Below are 18,279 nucleotides of genomic sequence, written 5' to 3' on the forward strand. Positions count from 1 at the left end.
TAGGTAGACCTTGATCCTTTCCCTGAAAGGGTCTTGTCAAAGCTTACTGGAGATCATCGTACCAAGATTGTGGTCGTTTGTGAAGTGTGGCTTTGTGCCTTCTCACTCATGTCTGTCGAAGGTCTGTAGAGGGGGCTTTTTTTTTTAAATGGTTACTCTTTTTTTTTTAATTAATTATTTTTGTAGAGGGGGCTTTTAAGTGAACATAATGCTCAATACATGTGCCGTCATTGTGTAATGTGGCCTTAATCTAGCAGAGTGCAATATACATGTTATAAAATACAGATTTCCATGGATAGAGGTTTTCTTAATGGCCAGAAAGGACCTGACTGATCAGAGGTTTCTTCTGTGGCCAAAAATTGTTGTATATTTTAAGTAGTTCTATTTATATTTTAATGAATCCATGGTATCCATTTTCCATACAGTGTTTTTTCCTTGAAAAGTACTCCCCACCCCCAACTTTGAATTAGTTACATCCCCTTTAAATATAGTTTCCTTGATTTATGGTTTGGAATCCTGAAGATAGTTTTCCTTTCCACTGAAAAACTGATTATAAAATAAATACTCAACATGAATAACTTTCATAGGAGAGATGAAATGCAGTTCCCACAGAAAGAGCAAAAGTGAGTCCTGAGACTGTTGCTTCCTGAGTCTGGAACCTTCCAAACATATTATTGTTAAGTGATAGTTTCTAAGCGGGGGGGGGCATTTACTGCTAATTACTGGTTGTGTAGAGATAAAAACATTTACCCTTCTAGGTTGTACTTGAGATATGACAGGTATCTATCTATGAGTAGGGTACAGTGGCTGAGTGATATCAAAGGTGACACACTTCAACATAATTCTCACCCTTCTAGTCAAGGTTTTGTTTTTTTTTTTTTTAAGTTTTTGGGTTTTTACTAAATCTCTGCCCCCAGTATGGGGTTCGAACTCACAATCCCAAGATCAAGAGTCATGTGTTCTACCCACTGAGCCAGCCAGGTGCCCCTCTAGTCAACAAGTGTTATCCTGGGAAAGTAATAAAGGGTTTTCTTTGAAAGCAGTGTTTCCCAAGTCGTGAGTGACAGGAGAGTATTTTGGGTTGCACACAAGACTCATAACAGTTTTAATCCTTTCTAAATCTTTGTGGATAATTTAAGGAAATACCTTTAATATCTAACATTTGCTGATCTCTTTTTTTAGTCCTTTTAATTTCCCTAGAAAGGCTCACGAATTAACATTAATAACATTATTTTGTTTTTATTTTATTTCATTCAGTTATGGCAAAAAATAAGTTTTTCATTTGATAAATTAATAATCTCTTTCCTTTTCCAATAAATCAAGTTTTTAAAAAGTATTGATATATTTATATATCATACAAAATATAAATAAAGTCTTGATGAGGTAGCCAAATGTCTGAGGTTCAGGAATGAGTTCCTACAGAAACTAAAGTCAGCCAGTTTCTATCTCCCAAACAAGTTGGTAAAGGTCTTTTTTCTCTAGTTTCTCAACAAACCACCTGAGAATCTTGAAATTGAGTCTGTACCTCATATAACCATACACTGCCATATTTTTCATTCCTTGTTTTACAGTGAGGACAGAGTAATTGAGCATTATTTGAAAATCAAAGGTCTGACTCGGGGTCAAGCTGTGGTCCAGTAAGTATCTGTCTTTCCTTTTGCTTAGATAGAATTTTAATGCGTTCTGTTTGAAGAAGTCATCTGAAATGATTTCTGTTGTGTGGTTTGTGTGTATATCATCCCCATCTGGTTAGAAAAGCCTTGCTATGAATTATAAAAATGCCTTGAGTCATTCTGCTGTTGCTGTCATCGATTCAGATATTTTCCAGAGTCAGGCAGATGGCAAAACTGAGAAGTGCAGGCCAGGTGTAGGGGTGATAGGGAATGGTGGAGACTGAGGTAAACTGGAGAGCTGCTACCCTGAGTAGAGGCAAAGTTACTCAGTCTCAGCAGGCCTAAAGCTATCAGCTGATAGTTTCTAAGAAAAGGTGGAAATTCTGATCTTTAAAATCCAGTGTTAAACGTTGCAAAGTAATTTTAAGAAAATTTTTTTACAATGCAACCCAAACAAAACCCGTCTGGAGGCCATATTTGGTTGCCTGGTTTGTGACTCTACTTTGGGTGGAGCATACAGTGTTGGTGTTGGATAATCTATGTCTGCATGTTAACAAGAACAGACCATAGTGATATATTTCTGCATTTTAGACTTACAGAATTGCTATCCATTTTTTTTTAAAGATTTATTAAAATCAGCAGGGAGCCCTGATGCTGGGCTCAGTTCCAGGACTCTCAGATCATGAACTGAACCCAAACCAAGAGTCAGAGACTTAACCGACTGAGCCATCCAGGCACCCCCACCATCCATTTATTAACAATAGTTCAGAAGCTACGTTAAAGTTTTAAAATTATAAGAACTGGGGCACCTGGGTGGCTCAGTGGGTTAAACCTCTGCCTTTGGCTCAGGTCATGATCTCAGGGTCCTGGGATTGAGCCCTGCATCGGGCTCTCTGCTCAGCAGGGAGCCTGCTTCCTCCTCTCTCTCTGCCTGCCTCTCTGCCTACTTGTGATCTCTCTCTGTCGAATAAATAAACAAAATTTTTAAAAAATAAATAAATAAAAATAAATAAAAAGCATCAAATTATTGATTACAAAACCCAGAGCATTTAATATTCAAAATGCCATTAAAAAGTCCACTTGTCCTAAACAAGAACCTCAATTCTTTATGAGCAGAGAGGAAGTCTTACATAAAACCTTAGAAGTACGCAGTAGATACTTGTTGAATTAGAAATAGTAAATGGAGAAATCATTGTTTTAATTTTTATTTTGGGGGGCATATTTTTAAAAATCAGATTGATAAGGGCACCTGGGTGGCTCAGTGGGCTAAAGCCTCTGCCTTCGGCTCAGGTCATGATCCCAGGGTCCTGGGATCGAGCCCCGCAGCGGGCTCTCTGCTCAGCGGGGAACCTGCTTCCTCCTCTCTCTCTCTGCCTGCCTCTCTGCCTACTTGTGATCTCTGTCTGTCAAATAAATAAATATATCTTTAAAAAAAAATCAGATTGATATACAGTAAAATTCATCTTTGTAGGGACGTGTTTCTTAGAGTTTAGACCTAAGAGTTAAGTGTATATTTCTAAGAGTTTACCACAATCAGTAAATGGAATCACTTTATTTTTTTAAACTATTTATATACATACATATGTATGTAATTTCTAGGCCCAACGTGGTGCTCTAACTCACAGCCCCAAGGTCAGGAGCCGTATGCTCTACTGACTGAGCCAGCTAGGTGCCCCACAATTGCTTTATTTTTCACTTGTTATGAGCATGACCCAAAAGTTGATTCTCATTGCTTTGCATCAGCAAGTGCTTAGTTTAAAAAATACTTTCAGGGGCGCTTGGGTAGCTCAGTGGGTTAAGCCTCCGCCTTCAGCTTAGGTCATGGTCTTAGGGTCCTGAGATCGAGCTCCACATCGGGTTCTCTGCTCAACAGGGAGCCTGCTTCCCCCCTCTCTCTCTACCTCTCTGCCTACTTGTGATCTCTCTCTGTCAAATAAATAAATAAATCTTTAAAAAAAAATACTTCTAAGTTGGATTTATGATACATGCAGTCCAGTATGTTTCTAAACCACAGAAATTTTAATATGCAGAAAGTAACATCTCTTATAGCTTTTAGAAATTGAAGTTTTGTTAGCAGCTGCCTAACATTTTGTTAAGGTAGGATATATTACTCCCTAGAGTGGCTCATTCTGTTTCTACTGTAGTCAGAAGCATTAGCCATGGTTGTAATGAGGAAAGTAGGTACAAATCGTGTTTCTTTTCTTTTCTTTTTTTTTTAAGATTTATTTATTTATTTGAGAGAGAGTGTGCGAGCAGGGGGAGGGAGAGAGAACCTTAAGCAGACTCCCTGATGAGCTCAGAGCCCTGTGTAGGCTGGATCTCAGGATCCGGAGAGCATGACCTGAGCCAAAATCTGACTGGCTGGTCCACCCAGGCACCCCACATATCATATTTCTGTACATCACTTTTCCCAAAATGGTCCTCTAATTTATTAAGAGATTATAATATATATTCATTTTTCATAGGTATATGAAAATAGTAGAAGCTCTACCCACCTACGGAGTCCATTATTATGCAGTAAAGGTAAATACTTTTGCATAACAAAGCTTTCCTACCGCCCATGTTAGTTTGTGAGTTAATGAATAGCACCAACTTCTAAAATTACATAAATTAATGTGCATATGCATGCAAATTATCTCTATAAATTTCAACATTTTAAAATATAATTGATTTTCTTAAAAAATAAAAGCCTGATTATACCTTATCATTTTTTTATACCTTATCATTTGTAGCAAATTATAAAGCTCGTTATTTTTGTAAAATACTTGCTACATTCAGATGTTCTCCCAAAACCTCTATGAATCCTAACATACTCAAATTATTCTCGTTTAGTGCATCTGTTCCTTTTACCTATTTTTGCTGCTGTTTCTCTTCCCCGGTTGTTCACCGCCTAATGCTACCAAATACTCACTTGATAGAGCCTTTATAGGAGAATCATAAACTTGCCACTGTCATTTCAACAGATTCATAAAATTCTCAAATTTTTGCAGGATTTGCAATACCAGTTTTCAATTGGTAGATTTCATATTTGTATAGTATTTTCAGGTGCTTTCAAGCAGGGAGAGATTGATTCAGAAATATTTTGAGAGGTTAGGGATAAAGCACCATTAAAAAGGGGGTCTTGTTTGAAAGGAGTTTTATCATAGATCAATCTTGAGTGACTTTTCAAGTTACAACAGTATTTGCAATTCAAAATGGGGGGTTAAATAGTAAGTACTTGCATAATGAGGATACCTTGTATTAACAATATATAGCAATTCAGCCTCGGTTTCTCCTGATTCTTAATTTGTTTGCATATGGGTATATGGTTAAGCCTACATTTTTCTTTCTCTGTGTCAATACATCCTTCACTTTGGCAGGACCTAAAAGATAAATTTGTGAAAAAAAAATTCCTCTCCTCCCCAAATGTACCTCAAAGTGATGATTCAAACATCCTGCCATTGAATCATACAGTTCTCCAAAAGAGCTTTTCAGTATTCGCAGGTTCATTGTTAAGTGGGGATTATAAAACATCAGGTTTGGAGCCCCCTTTCTCATCTTTGTAATTCTTTGGAAATTTCTCTGACTATTATAGCTGGTTACTAATCAAGAGAACAGAGAGCTTTTTTCTTCTTTTTAGTTTCTTTTCTTTTCTTTTCTTTTTTTTTTTTTAATGGATAACTAGCTTTACACTCAGGATTAATTTTATATTTTCTTTTTTTCCTCCAGCTGTTTAATCAAGACAGTAATGGTTCATTCTTTTTGATGGCATTAATAGTATTGATCTGTTTTAACTTACAGATCTTTTTTGAAGGCATTTTAATAGCAAGTTAGGTTTTTAAGTAACGTTTTGTTTGCCAAGACAGCTTTATTTTGACTTGCTGATATTTGTTAAAGGATGACATTGGTAAATCTTCACCTCTAGAAGACTGAACAATTAGGGCTTGGTTCTCATGCTTTTCCATCTTCCAGGATAAACAAGGACTTCCTTGGTGGCTTGGAATCAGCTATAAAGGAATTGGCCAGTATGATCTGCAAGATAAAGTGAAACCTCGGAAAGTAAGTGTGAATCATTGTAGACACATAGGAGAGCTTGAGCCATTCTGGATTTGGAATATTGCTTTAATGGGCACCAAACAGTCTCAGACAAATAACTTTGGTTCGTGAAGCCATGGATTCAGAGAAGGCTCGGGTTAAGTGAAAGATACTTTTTATAACTAATTTATGTACCCTTCACCCAGCAATTCCACACTTGATCATTTATCCTAAGGGAATCAAGTTATGCACAAAGACTTAACTCTAAGGATGTTGACCCCAACTTCATTTATAAATGCATCCAATTAGATTTCTGTTTTAAGGTCATATGAAGAGGAGGAAGACATGTGTTTTCCAAATTTTATATATTTGTTATGTAAGCATTAAATATTTACTTATATACACAATTATATATAATGTTAATATATTTTATATAAAGTATATATAATATACATATTATTAAAGTTATATATAAATTATATATATAATTTTATACATAAAATTATATATAAAATATTACTGAAGTTATTATATAAAGTATGTGTATATAATACACATGTAATGTATGTACATATACATACATACACTTACTGACATTGGATGGATATGCAGGTGGATGAATTGTGAAGACATGAGCCAGAGTCTTTGGTGCCAGCTCCTTCTCAGTAATCCAGTTCTGATTGATCTTTTTACTACTGCTGCTATTTTCACTTATCTCTGGTTCACAATTTTCCACACTAAACACGTCTGCTTTTTTTTTTTGAAGAAAAATAAGTTATGTGCTGTTTATTAAAGGTCACATTCTCTCTCAGGTTTGGGTGTTCCAGACCTAATAAATTACGTTATTTTCAATGTGAACTGTGGCCGTGACGCTCTTTCTCTTGATCCAAGCACAGACATACAATCCGTTTCTGCCTGTATGAGAATGGATGAGTCCACCTAGACAGCCCCCCGCCTGCTCCAGCCTACTGTGTATTATAATGACATGAAGGCTTACTCACACTGCCCTGGTTGGTTTTTGCCGCCCTCCCTGCGCTTTGCTGGCATCGCCGGGCGTCAGTCACAGCAGTGAAACAGTGACCTGTAATAGCAGACCATGTGTTATCACACCCCGACATCACAGCCTTGAATAACTACTATCATTTCCATCTGTCTCGTGCTTTAATGTCTATTAGAAAAACAGCCATATTTGTCATGAAGCAGCCTTTGTCATCATACCACCGTGTTCTTCATCTTCTATGTGGTTTTTCAGCTTTTATCAATGCTCTCAACCTTCCATTGAGTTAAAATAATTAAACTCCTCTTTTCTCCCCATTTTACGGTTGGAAAGCTGATGCAGACAACACAGAGAGGTGGCCCAGGGCTCACCCCCTTCTAATGCCAGTCCTGCCCTCCCAGAGCAGACCAGCTGGGCATTGATGCTTCTTACTGGAAATTCTTGATAAAAATAATAAAATATCATTTTGCAACCGATATCCATCTATGTGGGGGACGGGAAGGCTGCATGCATGTAATCGCATAATAAAATGATGTCTCTATAAGCCCTGTGACCCAGATCAGTTGAAGTAAAGTATACTTACTTGATTTCCAGGAGGAATATCAAAAATGTTGTCTGTTCTTGAAAATTTGCCTCTAAGAGCAAATTTCAAAGAAATAATGTTAGAAATGACAGGCCAGCGATTTTTTTTGAAACAATTTTCAAAATCATTTTTATTTATAGTTATTTTTTTTTAAACCAAAAGTTATACAAAGCCATTGTAAAAACAAAACAAAATACAAACTACAGAAACATGTCAGTTAAGGGAGGGGGTCCTTCTGCAATGCCCATCCCTTCCCACGGTAACCACGGTCAAAAGAATGACAGTGGTTCATTGAGACTTTGTCAGTGTTTATCCTAAGCTTTCCAGAGAGAGAAATCTTTCTAGACACACTATTTCATCCCGTGTCCTATTTCTCCAGGTTACTTTATAAACACATCTCTCCTCACTCGTTCGAAAGCTGCCCGGTATCCATTATGTGGAAATACAGAATTCATTTAACTGATCGGCTTTTGATGGACATTATGGTTGTTAAGTGGGGGTCCGTGGCGGGGAGAAGGAGCATAATGAATCCCAGTCAATGCATATAACTAATCCCTAGTTTATCTATTTTATAAAACCGACTTATTACTTATTGTGTTTTCTGGAGGTAGACCTCAACCTATGTTAACATTTTTCAGTAATTTATTTCTCCCCTGAATTTTACTTTAAGAAATAACGTTCAGGAGTCTCACTGATTTTTGCTGAGTCTTGCGTGTCATATATAACTTAAATTGACGCACAAGTCCTCTTTTAGCAAATGTGGCTTCATGAAATTGAGAATCCCACAGAATATAAATGCATCCACTAAAGACAACCAGGCTTTCTCCCAAAATAATGGTGAATTGGAGTCTACGCAGTATCTCCTGCAGCATATTTCCTCTCAGTTGTTTATGACTCACGGTCCTTTTTTTACATTCACAGTTTCATAGGCATTGGTCAGTATTGTTTGACACTGATCACAGTCAGGCGTGGTTGTTCATCCCAGAGTTTAGACAAGGGTCAGAAGACACAGTCTTTTTTTATTTTTTTTTTGACTGGCAGAGTTTTTGCTTTCATTTTCAAAAGACATGCCATTCGGGGCGCCTGGGTGGCTCAGTGGGCTAAAGCCTCTGCCTTCAGCTCGGGTCATGATCCCAGGGTCCTGGGATCGAGCCCCGCATCAGGCTTTCTGCTCAGCAGGGAGCCTGCTTCCCTCTCTCTCTCTCTCTGCCTGCCTCTCTGCCAATTGTGATCTCTGTCTGTCAAATAAATAAATAAAATCTTTTATTAAAAAAAAAAAAAAAAAAAAAAGAAGACATGCCATTCAACTCAAAAAGGACCCAACCGGGCCATCTTGTGTTACTACTGCCTCGTCTTCTCTTTCTTGGTGATCTTTGCAACTGTCCCTGCTGTACCACCGCTTATGTCCTCCTCTTCCTTCTGTTAAAATATGACAATGGATTTTGCTTCCATCTGTTTATTTTTCCATGGCCAAACAGCCTACGGGTTTAATTGGAGGGAGGATGTTCTACAAGTCACTGCCCTGGCCCACTTGGTCCAAATGAAAGAAGCCATCATTGAAAGGTCTATGAGCACTGACTTGTAAAAAGAAGGATCATGCTTCAGCTGTTTGAATGACCTGGGCACACAGCAAGTTACCAGTGGCCGATCAGGAATGAAGGTCAAGATTGGCCAACCCTGAAACAAAGGCTGAGATGGGAGGCCTTGGAGATGCTCAGCCTCTTGACGTGCTTGTTACACACACCTGCTGGGTTATAATTATGTAGCTTAAAAACAGGCTAGAAGGGGGAAGATTTGCCATTAAGAAGAGAGACTGATTAAAGCCAAAGGCTATTTTGAAAAAAATGTTCATCCAGGACCCACAAGCTGAAGCTTTCTGTCCTTTCCATATGAGGTCTATTAGCTGTAGCCCAGGAATGCTGGGGACGATGTTTCTCATACCTGCTGGAACACCCAGCAAGTGCTCTTTGTGTATTTTGGCTCTAAGCCTTTTGCCAGTTGTGGGGACGAGGCATTTTCAGTCTTTGTAGGATACTGATGCAGAGCAAGAATTTGGGAAGCAGTCCATAGCCTGTCTTTGGTTTCCAGAATCCGTTTGCTGTGTGACCTTGGACGTGTTTAATCTCTCTTTAAAGTCCGTCTCTTCATCTGCACCACGGTCATGCCACCGATGGCCTAGGGTGTCTGTGAGAATTACATGAGAGAATATTCAGCACTGTGCCTAATACACAGTCGTCACTACGCTTGTAGTCACAGAGAAAGACAATTTAAAAAGGTATGAGAAATATTCTTGGTTAGAGAAGGACCCCACATTGCTGCAGACTCGAAGCCTTGGTGTACTTTTTTTTTTTTTTAAGCCTTGGTGTTCTAAGAGTCCCTGCTCAGATTTTTTGTTTTCAGAGGCTCTTAAGCACTCTGCACAGATTTATTAACTGTAGTGCCCTAAGGCATGAGGCAAATTAAGAGAAATTTAAAATTCTGAGTAACCACAAAAATTCAGAGTATTGAAAATTCAGATCACAAGCAGGTTTTTTTTTTCCTTTTTAATTCTCCCTTTATGCATGTAATGTGTCATTGCAAACTCTTATGGAATGTGAACACATACCGGAACTCAGCTTAATTTCAAACCATAGGACATTTGAACTTAAAAACTTTTTTTATATTAAAAAAAATGCAAGCTTGTGTTCCTACTAGGTTTTTATTGCTCGTTCGGTATTTCAAGGAAAAATGTTATTTCTTCACAAAGAGGTAGAGAGGGTCAGTGGCTAAGTGAAGCATTGATGTATGTCGTGACTGAATTGTAGCCCTCCGGCAAGTTATTTGACCTGGGAAAACCAGACCCTTTCCGAGTTGGGAGAAATAAAGGCATGCCAGCCAAGGTGTCACCGGCAAACCTTAGTGGGATAAAATGCCTTTCAAGATCAGTATCTTGGTGCATTATAACTGCTAACCAAGTCTTGTGATGTACATCATCACCTTGGGGCATTTCAGGGTGGGGAAAATGTTCTTAGCCTCCTGTTAACTGATTTTTTTTTTAAACTATTGGAATTCCCAAATGCCTGGGGCCAAATGAATTAAGTCACAAGCACAGGAGTCTTCCTGTTTCCTCCTCCGTTGTGAAAGTAGAGGGTTCGTTTCATTGAAACTTAGCGCTTACTTTTATGAGCACGGCCATCTTGACATTGCTCACCACTCCTGGTTTTTCCACCACCTGCTGCCCCCTCACCGGGGAGCCCGGTGGGGCTGGTGCTTCTAACACTGCTTAAATTCTGGATGAGCGTAGCCGCAGAGGAAGGAGGCACACGGGCTGTCCAGTCACACTTTCTGTGTCGGTCCATAATAAAGTACGGTGTGGAAGAAAAGAATGGAATTAGAGAATGTCAACTGGAGACCGGTCCATCCTGTCTGTAAAGTGTCTAATTAAGCTCCAGCCACACCAATAATCAATCCGACTGTTAAAGCCCTCTGCAGAGTCTGTGGGAGGAGAGCTCAAAGTCTACATGGGTTTGAAATAAGAAACCAGTCCTGTAGTCCTGCTTACCGGTTGGCTGACCTGGAGCTGTCACTCAGCCTTGCTGGGTCTTTATTTCCTCAGCTTTCGAATTCCAATAATTCTGTCTACTCTATCTACCTCAGAGATCATTGTGAGGACCCAGTGGGTTGGTGAATTCTTTTCCCAAGCAGATTTTGTTTTCCTTCCTACCGTATTCTGATTTACGGAACACCATAGATATTTTTCTTCCCCTCCTCTAAGCTCATCACAGGATTTTAAGCAGTTCTTCTAAGACAAGGAACTCTCAGAGAATCAGTTGGGCATTGGTGAGTCCATTTCCATTTCACAACCGGCAAGCAGAAGGAAAGAATTCAAGGCAAGCAGCCTGATTAGTCATAAAGTCTAATTGTAAGGAAGGCTGGGAAGGGTAGTCTTTAGGTGGGTGGCCATGGGCAAAGCCATAACTTAGGGTGTTTGTTACTAAAAGGAAGGAAGGAGAAAAGATCCTGTGGGTGATAAGTAGTTTCTGTCACACTGTGTTTGTTTTCTCTGAAGTGTTTTAGGGGGATGGTCAGTGAGGAACTAATGAGTAAGCAAAGAAATAAAACAAGATGATAAATTTTGGATAGTTTCTGGTGGAAACCAAATGGAGGGACAATAATGGAATGGGTGTGGAACACTCAGTGGGTTCAGGGAAGGCCACTGAGAAAGGTGACATTTAAGCCGGGTCCTGAAGCATGAGAAGGAGTCAGGCTGTGAAGAATGGGTTGGCACATTCTAGTCAGAAAAGAGTGTATGCGGAGGGGAAGGAGGTAGGCACATCATAAAACTGACAAGAGACCGCCATAGCGAGAGCTTAAAGGCTGAGAGTTTTCTCTGTAGAAACAGAAGATGATGTGTGAAGAAGAGGAAGTGGCTGCTGGACAGGCAAAACCATTCGGTTTCATTATTTAATCTACTAGTTTGTATTTGTAGGCATTTACCAAATGGCTGAATTGTTGGCACATACAGGGAAATGAAAGATAGCACGTTAATAGGATTGACTTGTCCAAATGCCAATTTGGACATTTATCTACAATAAATAGATAAAACACTGTCAAGAAAAATGTTCTAGGAAGGGACAGAAACAGTAAAAGCTTCTTGGCTTTGTATTTATGACCAAAATTGGTTTGGTTTTAATTCATTCATCCTTAGGGAGTAAATTTCTAACAAGAGAGTACAGTTTTCCCCAGTTTGACAATTTAACAACAACAACAACAAAAATGTATGGAGCCCATTTACAAGGACCCTGAGCTAGTACTTTATATTCTTTATTCCGTTTAAGGAAAAAAGAAGTCCCTGTCATTAAGGACCTGATAGCCCATCTGGAAAGACAGAAATATATTCAAAGTTAGGGGTTTTCCTGAAATATTTAATAACTGGGCTGGACACCAAGCTGTGAGAAAGGATGCCAGTTGTAAACACCCAGCCCTGCAGGTGGCCCTAAGCAGCAGGTTGGCCCTGGTCATACTGAATGCGTGGGGGGGAGCACTCTACTGCATGTATTAACAGGAAGTCATTAGGTTGGTCCCGGAAGGTTCCAGATTTGGCCACAGTGGCAATCTGGGAAGATCACATCCCCTTGGATGGTCAGAGTTTTATATTATGCATTTCCCGATGACCAGAACTTCATCTGAACTCTTTCTATAGTAACTCCAAGTGCTGTACTCCTTGCATTTAAGATGTGATGTTTCGTGTATGGAAGGTTATGATATCACATCTCAAAAGGTAATTTTCGCTACCCAAGTGCATCCCATTTGGGTATAGCATTTTTGTTCGGCTCACCTGACCGTGTTAGCTTGGCCTCTTCTAGTCTGATGGGTGGTGTTCAGTCCCTCTGGTGGGTAACATTTGCATTTAGAAAATCGGAAGAACCATTTCCTATGGGGATTACCTAACCGAGAAAAATAGGACCCCGGCGCTCATTATTTTGGAGCAAATATTTTGTCTTCTACATCAACACACTCCACCTACCAAAGCATAGATATATCACCAAAACGTATTCTCTGATTCAGGCTTTCTCAGTCTCTGCACTGTTGACATTTGGGGCCAGATAATTTTGTCCTGAGCATGGCCTGATAGTCAGTAACGTCCCTGGATTCTGCCCACCAGCCCCCCCGTAGCACCCATCCCTGCAATGTGACAGCCAGAAATGTCTTCAGATACCGCCAAATGACCTGAGGGTTGTGGATGAGTAGGGAGTGATGTAAATATCCCTGGCTGAGAACCACTAGTGCAAATACAATTTGAGGGTCCCAGAGTCCTTTTCTGCAAATGGCTGTTATAACTGCTGGGTTGTTGTTTTGGTTTTGGTTTTTTTTCCTTGTGAGGTTGATTTGAGAATTATGTCATGTGTTTGTTAAAAGTAACAAATTTCGGGGCACCTGGGTGGCTCAGTGTGTTAAGCCTCTGCCTTCGGCTCGGGTCATGATCTCAGGGTCCTGGGATCGAGCCCTGCATGGGGCTCTCTGCTCAGCGGGGAGCCTGCTTTCCCCCACTCTCTCTCTGCCTGCCTCTCTGCCTACTTGTGATCTCTCTCTGTCAAATGAATAAATAAAATCTTAAAAAAAAAAAAAAGTAACAAATCTCCATTGAGTCCTCTTCCCAGAAGAGTGAGGCAGGATGGTGTGCTTTGGTTAGGCCCTGGGATTTGGGGAGCCCGGTTGTGGCTGGTTGTGAAGAACCAGATCTGCTCCCATTTAGCTTTGGGACCTTGGACAATGTATGTAAACGTCTCTGAGCCTCGGTGGTCTGTCTCACAAAATGAGGCTCTAAGTAGTAACCCCCAGTATACTGGGGGTTACTCACTCTCAGGCACAGAAGCATTCGATGGATAGAAGGACAGCCGGATAAAAGTGGTCCGTCTGACTTTCTAAAAGCCTGTGATCCTGCAAAATTCTGTCTTTGTGGGACTCCAGAAGGCAAAACACATCCACTAGCTGGATCATGAGTACTAGCAGTACATTCATCAAGTATAATTTCTTTTAAAATGAAAAAAAGCATAAATCAGTAATAGAGTGATTTGGTTTTGCTTCCAGTTACAGCAAGGGATCACCCGACGTGAGTCACTGTTTGAGGTACAGTCATACAGTACAGCTGTGACTATCCCAAAGGTAGTCATTTCCAGGTGAACTTGTAGTTAAATGATTAACCTATATTATAAGTGCTCTTAAAAAAAAAAGCCTATGATGATGCCTTCCCCATCCTGGTGTGGTGTTATACCTTTGGGTGACCCCTAATATTGATTTAAGATTCAAAAAGACAGTTTTATCCTTTCTGTCTGAGGCTTTCCCTCAGTCTTTTATTACCCCGGGAGGTCCCCTTCCACCCCCAGCCTGTGGCAGGTGCACACTCCTCAGCGCTGTTGCACATGCCAGGGCACGTTCCTTTTTCTGGGTACCCCAGACAGGAGAGAGCTTGCTTGCTACCATGCGTCTCTGTGTGGGCGTGCCCTTGACCCGCCCCTCCCTCCTCCTCTCTGACCTCCGTGATAAAGGAACAGTGAGCAGATTTCCTACCCAGGGGGTGTATCAGGAAACCGCCGATGAAATCAACAGAAATACAGCAGTTTTTACACGGGCTGAAACTCACAGAATTGGAAACCCGATGTGTCAGTGGAAAGACAGAGGTGGGAACCAGACAGCTCTTTCTACTTCTGTTTCTCCTATTAAGTGGCTGTCCTCCATCCTCACAAAGACATGACATAACATTAGGGACTTGGACGGAGCATCCTTCATAACAGTTACAACTAGCCTTATCACTTACTGAATGTTCATTCTAAACCAGACACTGCGCTAAGTGCTTCATAAACATAACCTCACTGACCCCTTGCAATAACCCTCTGAAGCAGGCGTTGCTCCCATTTTATGGATGAGAATGCCGAGACTCAGAAAAGCTAAGCAACTTCCTTCCACCGCTCCCCAAAAAACAAGTGAGGGAACCAGAATGCAAACCCCTGGTACACTCCGCCATCCACACCCTAGCGGCAACGGTCAGCACGAATTAAGTGTCATTCCACTTGACTTGGGCTATTACAGACACATCTGTGAAATCACATTTTCCATAAACTTGAGATTTCGGGTGAAGAAATGGCTTTGCCTTTTAGACTTGAAGACTCAGTCTCATACCATTAACTTCTTTTGCAGACCCAGTTGCCATCGAATTATTTCAAATTCCTTAAATAAACCAGAGCCCTTCACCTTTTAAGTAGGGTTTTTTGCTTGCAGGAAGTATATTTGCTCTCGATGTAGGGACTTGCTGAATGAAGGCAGAAGCGCTAGTATTTCACTTTTGTAAGTGATAAGAGGGGGAGGTGGTGGCTTTCAGAGATCATGTTTCAAGTCCAGCCCTGGTTTTTATGTGTGTGGGAATGGACGCAAAGGAAAACACAGCTGAGCTGCATTGTGGTTCTTCCTGTAGAACCTGTTCATGCCCAGAGTGAGTAAACCCGGGGTAGAAATGTCTCCCGGAGACAGTCCCCAGTGAAATTTGTGCCTGGATTCAAAGCAACTCATTTCCCAGGAAGTTATCATCGGGATCCACGCTCTGGCCTATTTTAAAAGAATGTGTCTCCCTTCTGGGAAGATCTGCCAGGGAGAACTTTGCCCTCTTTCTCCCTGATCAGGGGGAAGGAGCGGAACTGGGGAGGTGTCACTCGCTAGAGCTGCTGATGTCAGTAGCGTGTCAGCCGTGGGAGGCTCTCTTTGTGAAACTGAGTTACACCTAGGTGTCTTATGAAACTCCGTTCAGAGCTCACCGGAGCTGCTGTCTGGGAGAGGGGAGGTAGAACGAACCTTGGGGTTTTCCTTCACAATTCTGTCCCATTTTTGGACTCTCTGGATGAAAAGAAATGAAAGCGTCCCGTCTACGGACATTTTAGGAAGTGGGTATGTAGCTTTAAGCTTTCACTAGTTAAACTCTTTCCACCTGGGTGATTGTTGTGGTTACACTGACTGCATGTTCGGACCACGAAGGGCTGTGTCCTTAGCGTGTACGGGTTTCTCTGTGTTTGGGGACTAAGGGTCCACTTTGAACACTTTTGTCTCCCAGTTACGCGTGCACACGGACGTTAAGTTCATGCTGTGAGGTTCACATGTTCGTAAAAAGTCTTGGCTCCTGTACTTTGAGACATGGTTGTGCTTTGCAATTAGACAAATCAAATTCTAAGATTCTCTGAGCATAATTTCAAACTCCGGCCAAAGTCTGCTAATCATCAATAGTGGGACAAGTTCCAAGTTGAGAGAAAAAGCTGAGGCTCAGGCTAGTACAAGGGGGTTGGGAACAAACCCAGAAAATACAGCAGGGCACTCCGTCTCGTGAATGGGCTGCCTTTTACAAATTATTTGATCTTCAAATGCACATTGCTAGCTAACTTCTGTTTCTCCCAACCAATTGGCAAGTGACACTGAGTGCAGCATTAGAATATCAGCGGTGGGAATATAAAAGTCTGTTGACAAAGATTGGAGGCTCTAGCAGAAACCAAGAGGGCAACCGCATATTTACCCCTGCCCCAGCTCTGCTCCAGTTCCTGGCGCTGGGTTTCTGTTACATTTAGGGGAACTCCTTTAGGTGGGAAACTGGTTTCACAGAGAAGCACCCCTGCTTGGGGTTCCGTTTTACTTTCGCTTTGCATTCTTTTGAAATTTCATCCTGTGCTTCTACTGAAACATCCCTTTGACCATATTTCCATTTAAATATGAAGTCAGCATCTTTGATCAGAAGGCATGTGCTTACTGGAAACTGCGAGGATTTCCTAACTATTTTTTATTTAGTTGAGTTAGAGGAAAAATAATAATATGCGTGTTCCCCACACTTGCCTGATTACTGTCAGAGAAAGGAATAGAATGGTTTCAGGTTGTTGGTTTGTAAAAGACTCATCATGTATTTGTGCTTTGCCTTAGTGTGCCTTCTTGATTATTTGGTGATTAAGCTGAGTTCCGGATTTAGTAAAAATCAGCATTAATTAAAGTGGTGCGTCTGTTCTGTGTTCTCAATTTCTTAGTTATTCCAATGGAAACAGCTGGAGAACTTATATTTCCGTGAGAAGAAATTTGCCGTTGAAGTTCACGATCCACGGAGGTGAGGATGACAGCCTTTTCTTTGTGTGGTCCCAGTGACTATTCCCATAACAATACTGCTGGGAACATTCATGTGCAAGGTTTTGTGCGGACATGTTTTCATTTCTCCGGGATAGACCTGGGAGGGGAATTACTGGGTCAGTGGTAACTCTTTAACCTTTGGAGGAACTGCTACAGTTTTTCCACAGAAGCTCCACCATTTTGCATTCCCACGAACAATGTATATGGTTCCCTTTTCTCCACATGCTCCCTAACAGTTATCTTTAGTTGTGTTTTGTTGGTTTTTTAATAGTCATCCTGGTGGCATATAGTGATAGCCCATTTTGGTTTGGATTTGCATTTCCCTCATGACTAATGATGGCTAAGTGTCTTCATGTGCTCTTTGGCCACTTGGGTATCTTCTGTAGAGAAATACCTGTTCAGATCCCGTGCTCATTTTTTAATTTGGTATTCCTGGTCACTTTTAAAACAACAGTTGCCAAGTCATAACCACGGATTGAAGTCAGGATTGGAGACTCTCTGAGCTCGTCAGAGGAATTCATTATCAGTCCCCCGTGTTTGCCTTTCAGATATGTTTATGGATGCTTGGAGGTCAGAGGGATGGGGAAAACAGCTGTGACAAAAAGAGGACCAAGAGATAAGCCAAATTCCTACAAAGAACATTAGTACCCTTCTTCCTCCTTCCCCACAGCATCTGCTTACCCCCGCCCTCCTCCTTTCACCCTCTCCTCCTCTGACCGTCTCTCCTTCTCTTATCTGGTGCATAAGCAGGACACTGGACCAGTGTCAGACTTGTATATTTGCAGACCATATTATCTGCTCAGCCTCTGATGATGTCAGACCCGCCCAAGCCTACCTAGATCTGAAATGCTCTTTTACCTTGAGGAAAGTGTTGACACTGCCCTCTCAGTTGGGTTATCTTTGATATATGATCACCTTGATTCCTGACCTCTTGTGATGCTCACACATCCTGTGGTTTTTAAGTAGAAGTTTTTAGTACAGCCCTTAATCTGAGTACTTCTTATTGTTTGGGGTATGTGTACATGCTTTTTTGAACACGGCAATTTTACCAAAAGAGAGATTATCCAGGTGCAGTGGGTTTCTTCATAGAAGGAGAAAATCAAATCTTGGCTCCTGTCGGCATCAGAGTGTGGCAGCCAGAAAACAATTAAAAAGAGACTTCATGGTCACATTCCTCAGTGGGTACATTTTGTGGTGTGCTGGGCCAGAGGTGAATGAATTGAATATTTTCCTTAATCTTTCAGGATTTCTGTGTCAAGAAGAACCTTTGGGCAAAGTGGCCTCTTTGTGCAAACGTGGTATGCAAATCCTTCCCTCATCAAGTCCATCTGGGTAATGGCAATTAGTCAGCATCAGTTTTACTTGGACCGGAAGCAAAGCAAAGTAAGTCACTGGAGCGTTTCTATAGGAACAGACTTCCCTCCCTCATTTGCTTTCTGTTT

The 18,279-nt window shown here is 40.9% G+C and overlaps 1 protein-coding gene across 1 annotated transcript in view; it reads left to right on the forward strand.

Annotated features, from left to right (window-relative positions):
• Positions 1-18,279, forward strand: part of FRMD4B (FERM domain containing 4B) — a 330,954-nt gene that overhangs the window by 290,016 nt on the left and 22,659 nt on the right. Inside the window, exons 10-14 of the mRNA XM_080800053.1 lie at positions 1,572-1,637; positions 4,079-4,136; positions 5,565-5,651; positions 16,741-16,817; positions 18,082-18,220. Of these exons, the coding sequence (XP_080656179.1) occupies positions 1,572-1,637; positions 4,079-4,136; positions 5,565-5,651; positions 16,741-16,817; positions 18,082-18,220 (427 nt within the window). The remainder of the gene's footprint in view (positions 1-1,571; positions 1,638-4,078; positions 4,137-5,564; positions 5,652-16,740; positions 16,818-18,081; positions 18,221-18,279) is intronic.

This window comes from Martes martes (assembly GCF_963455335.1).
Source record: "Martes martes genome assembly, chromosome: 1".
NCBI lineage: Eukaryota > Metazoa > Chordata > Mammalia > Carnivora > Mustelidae > Martes > Martes martes.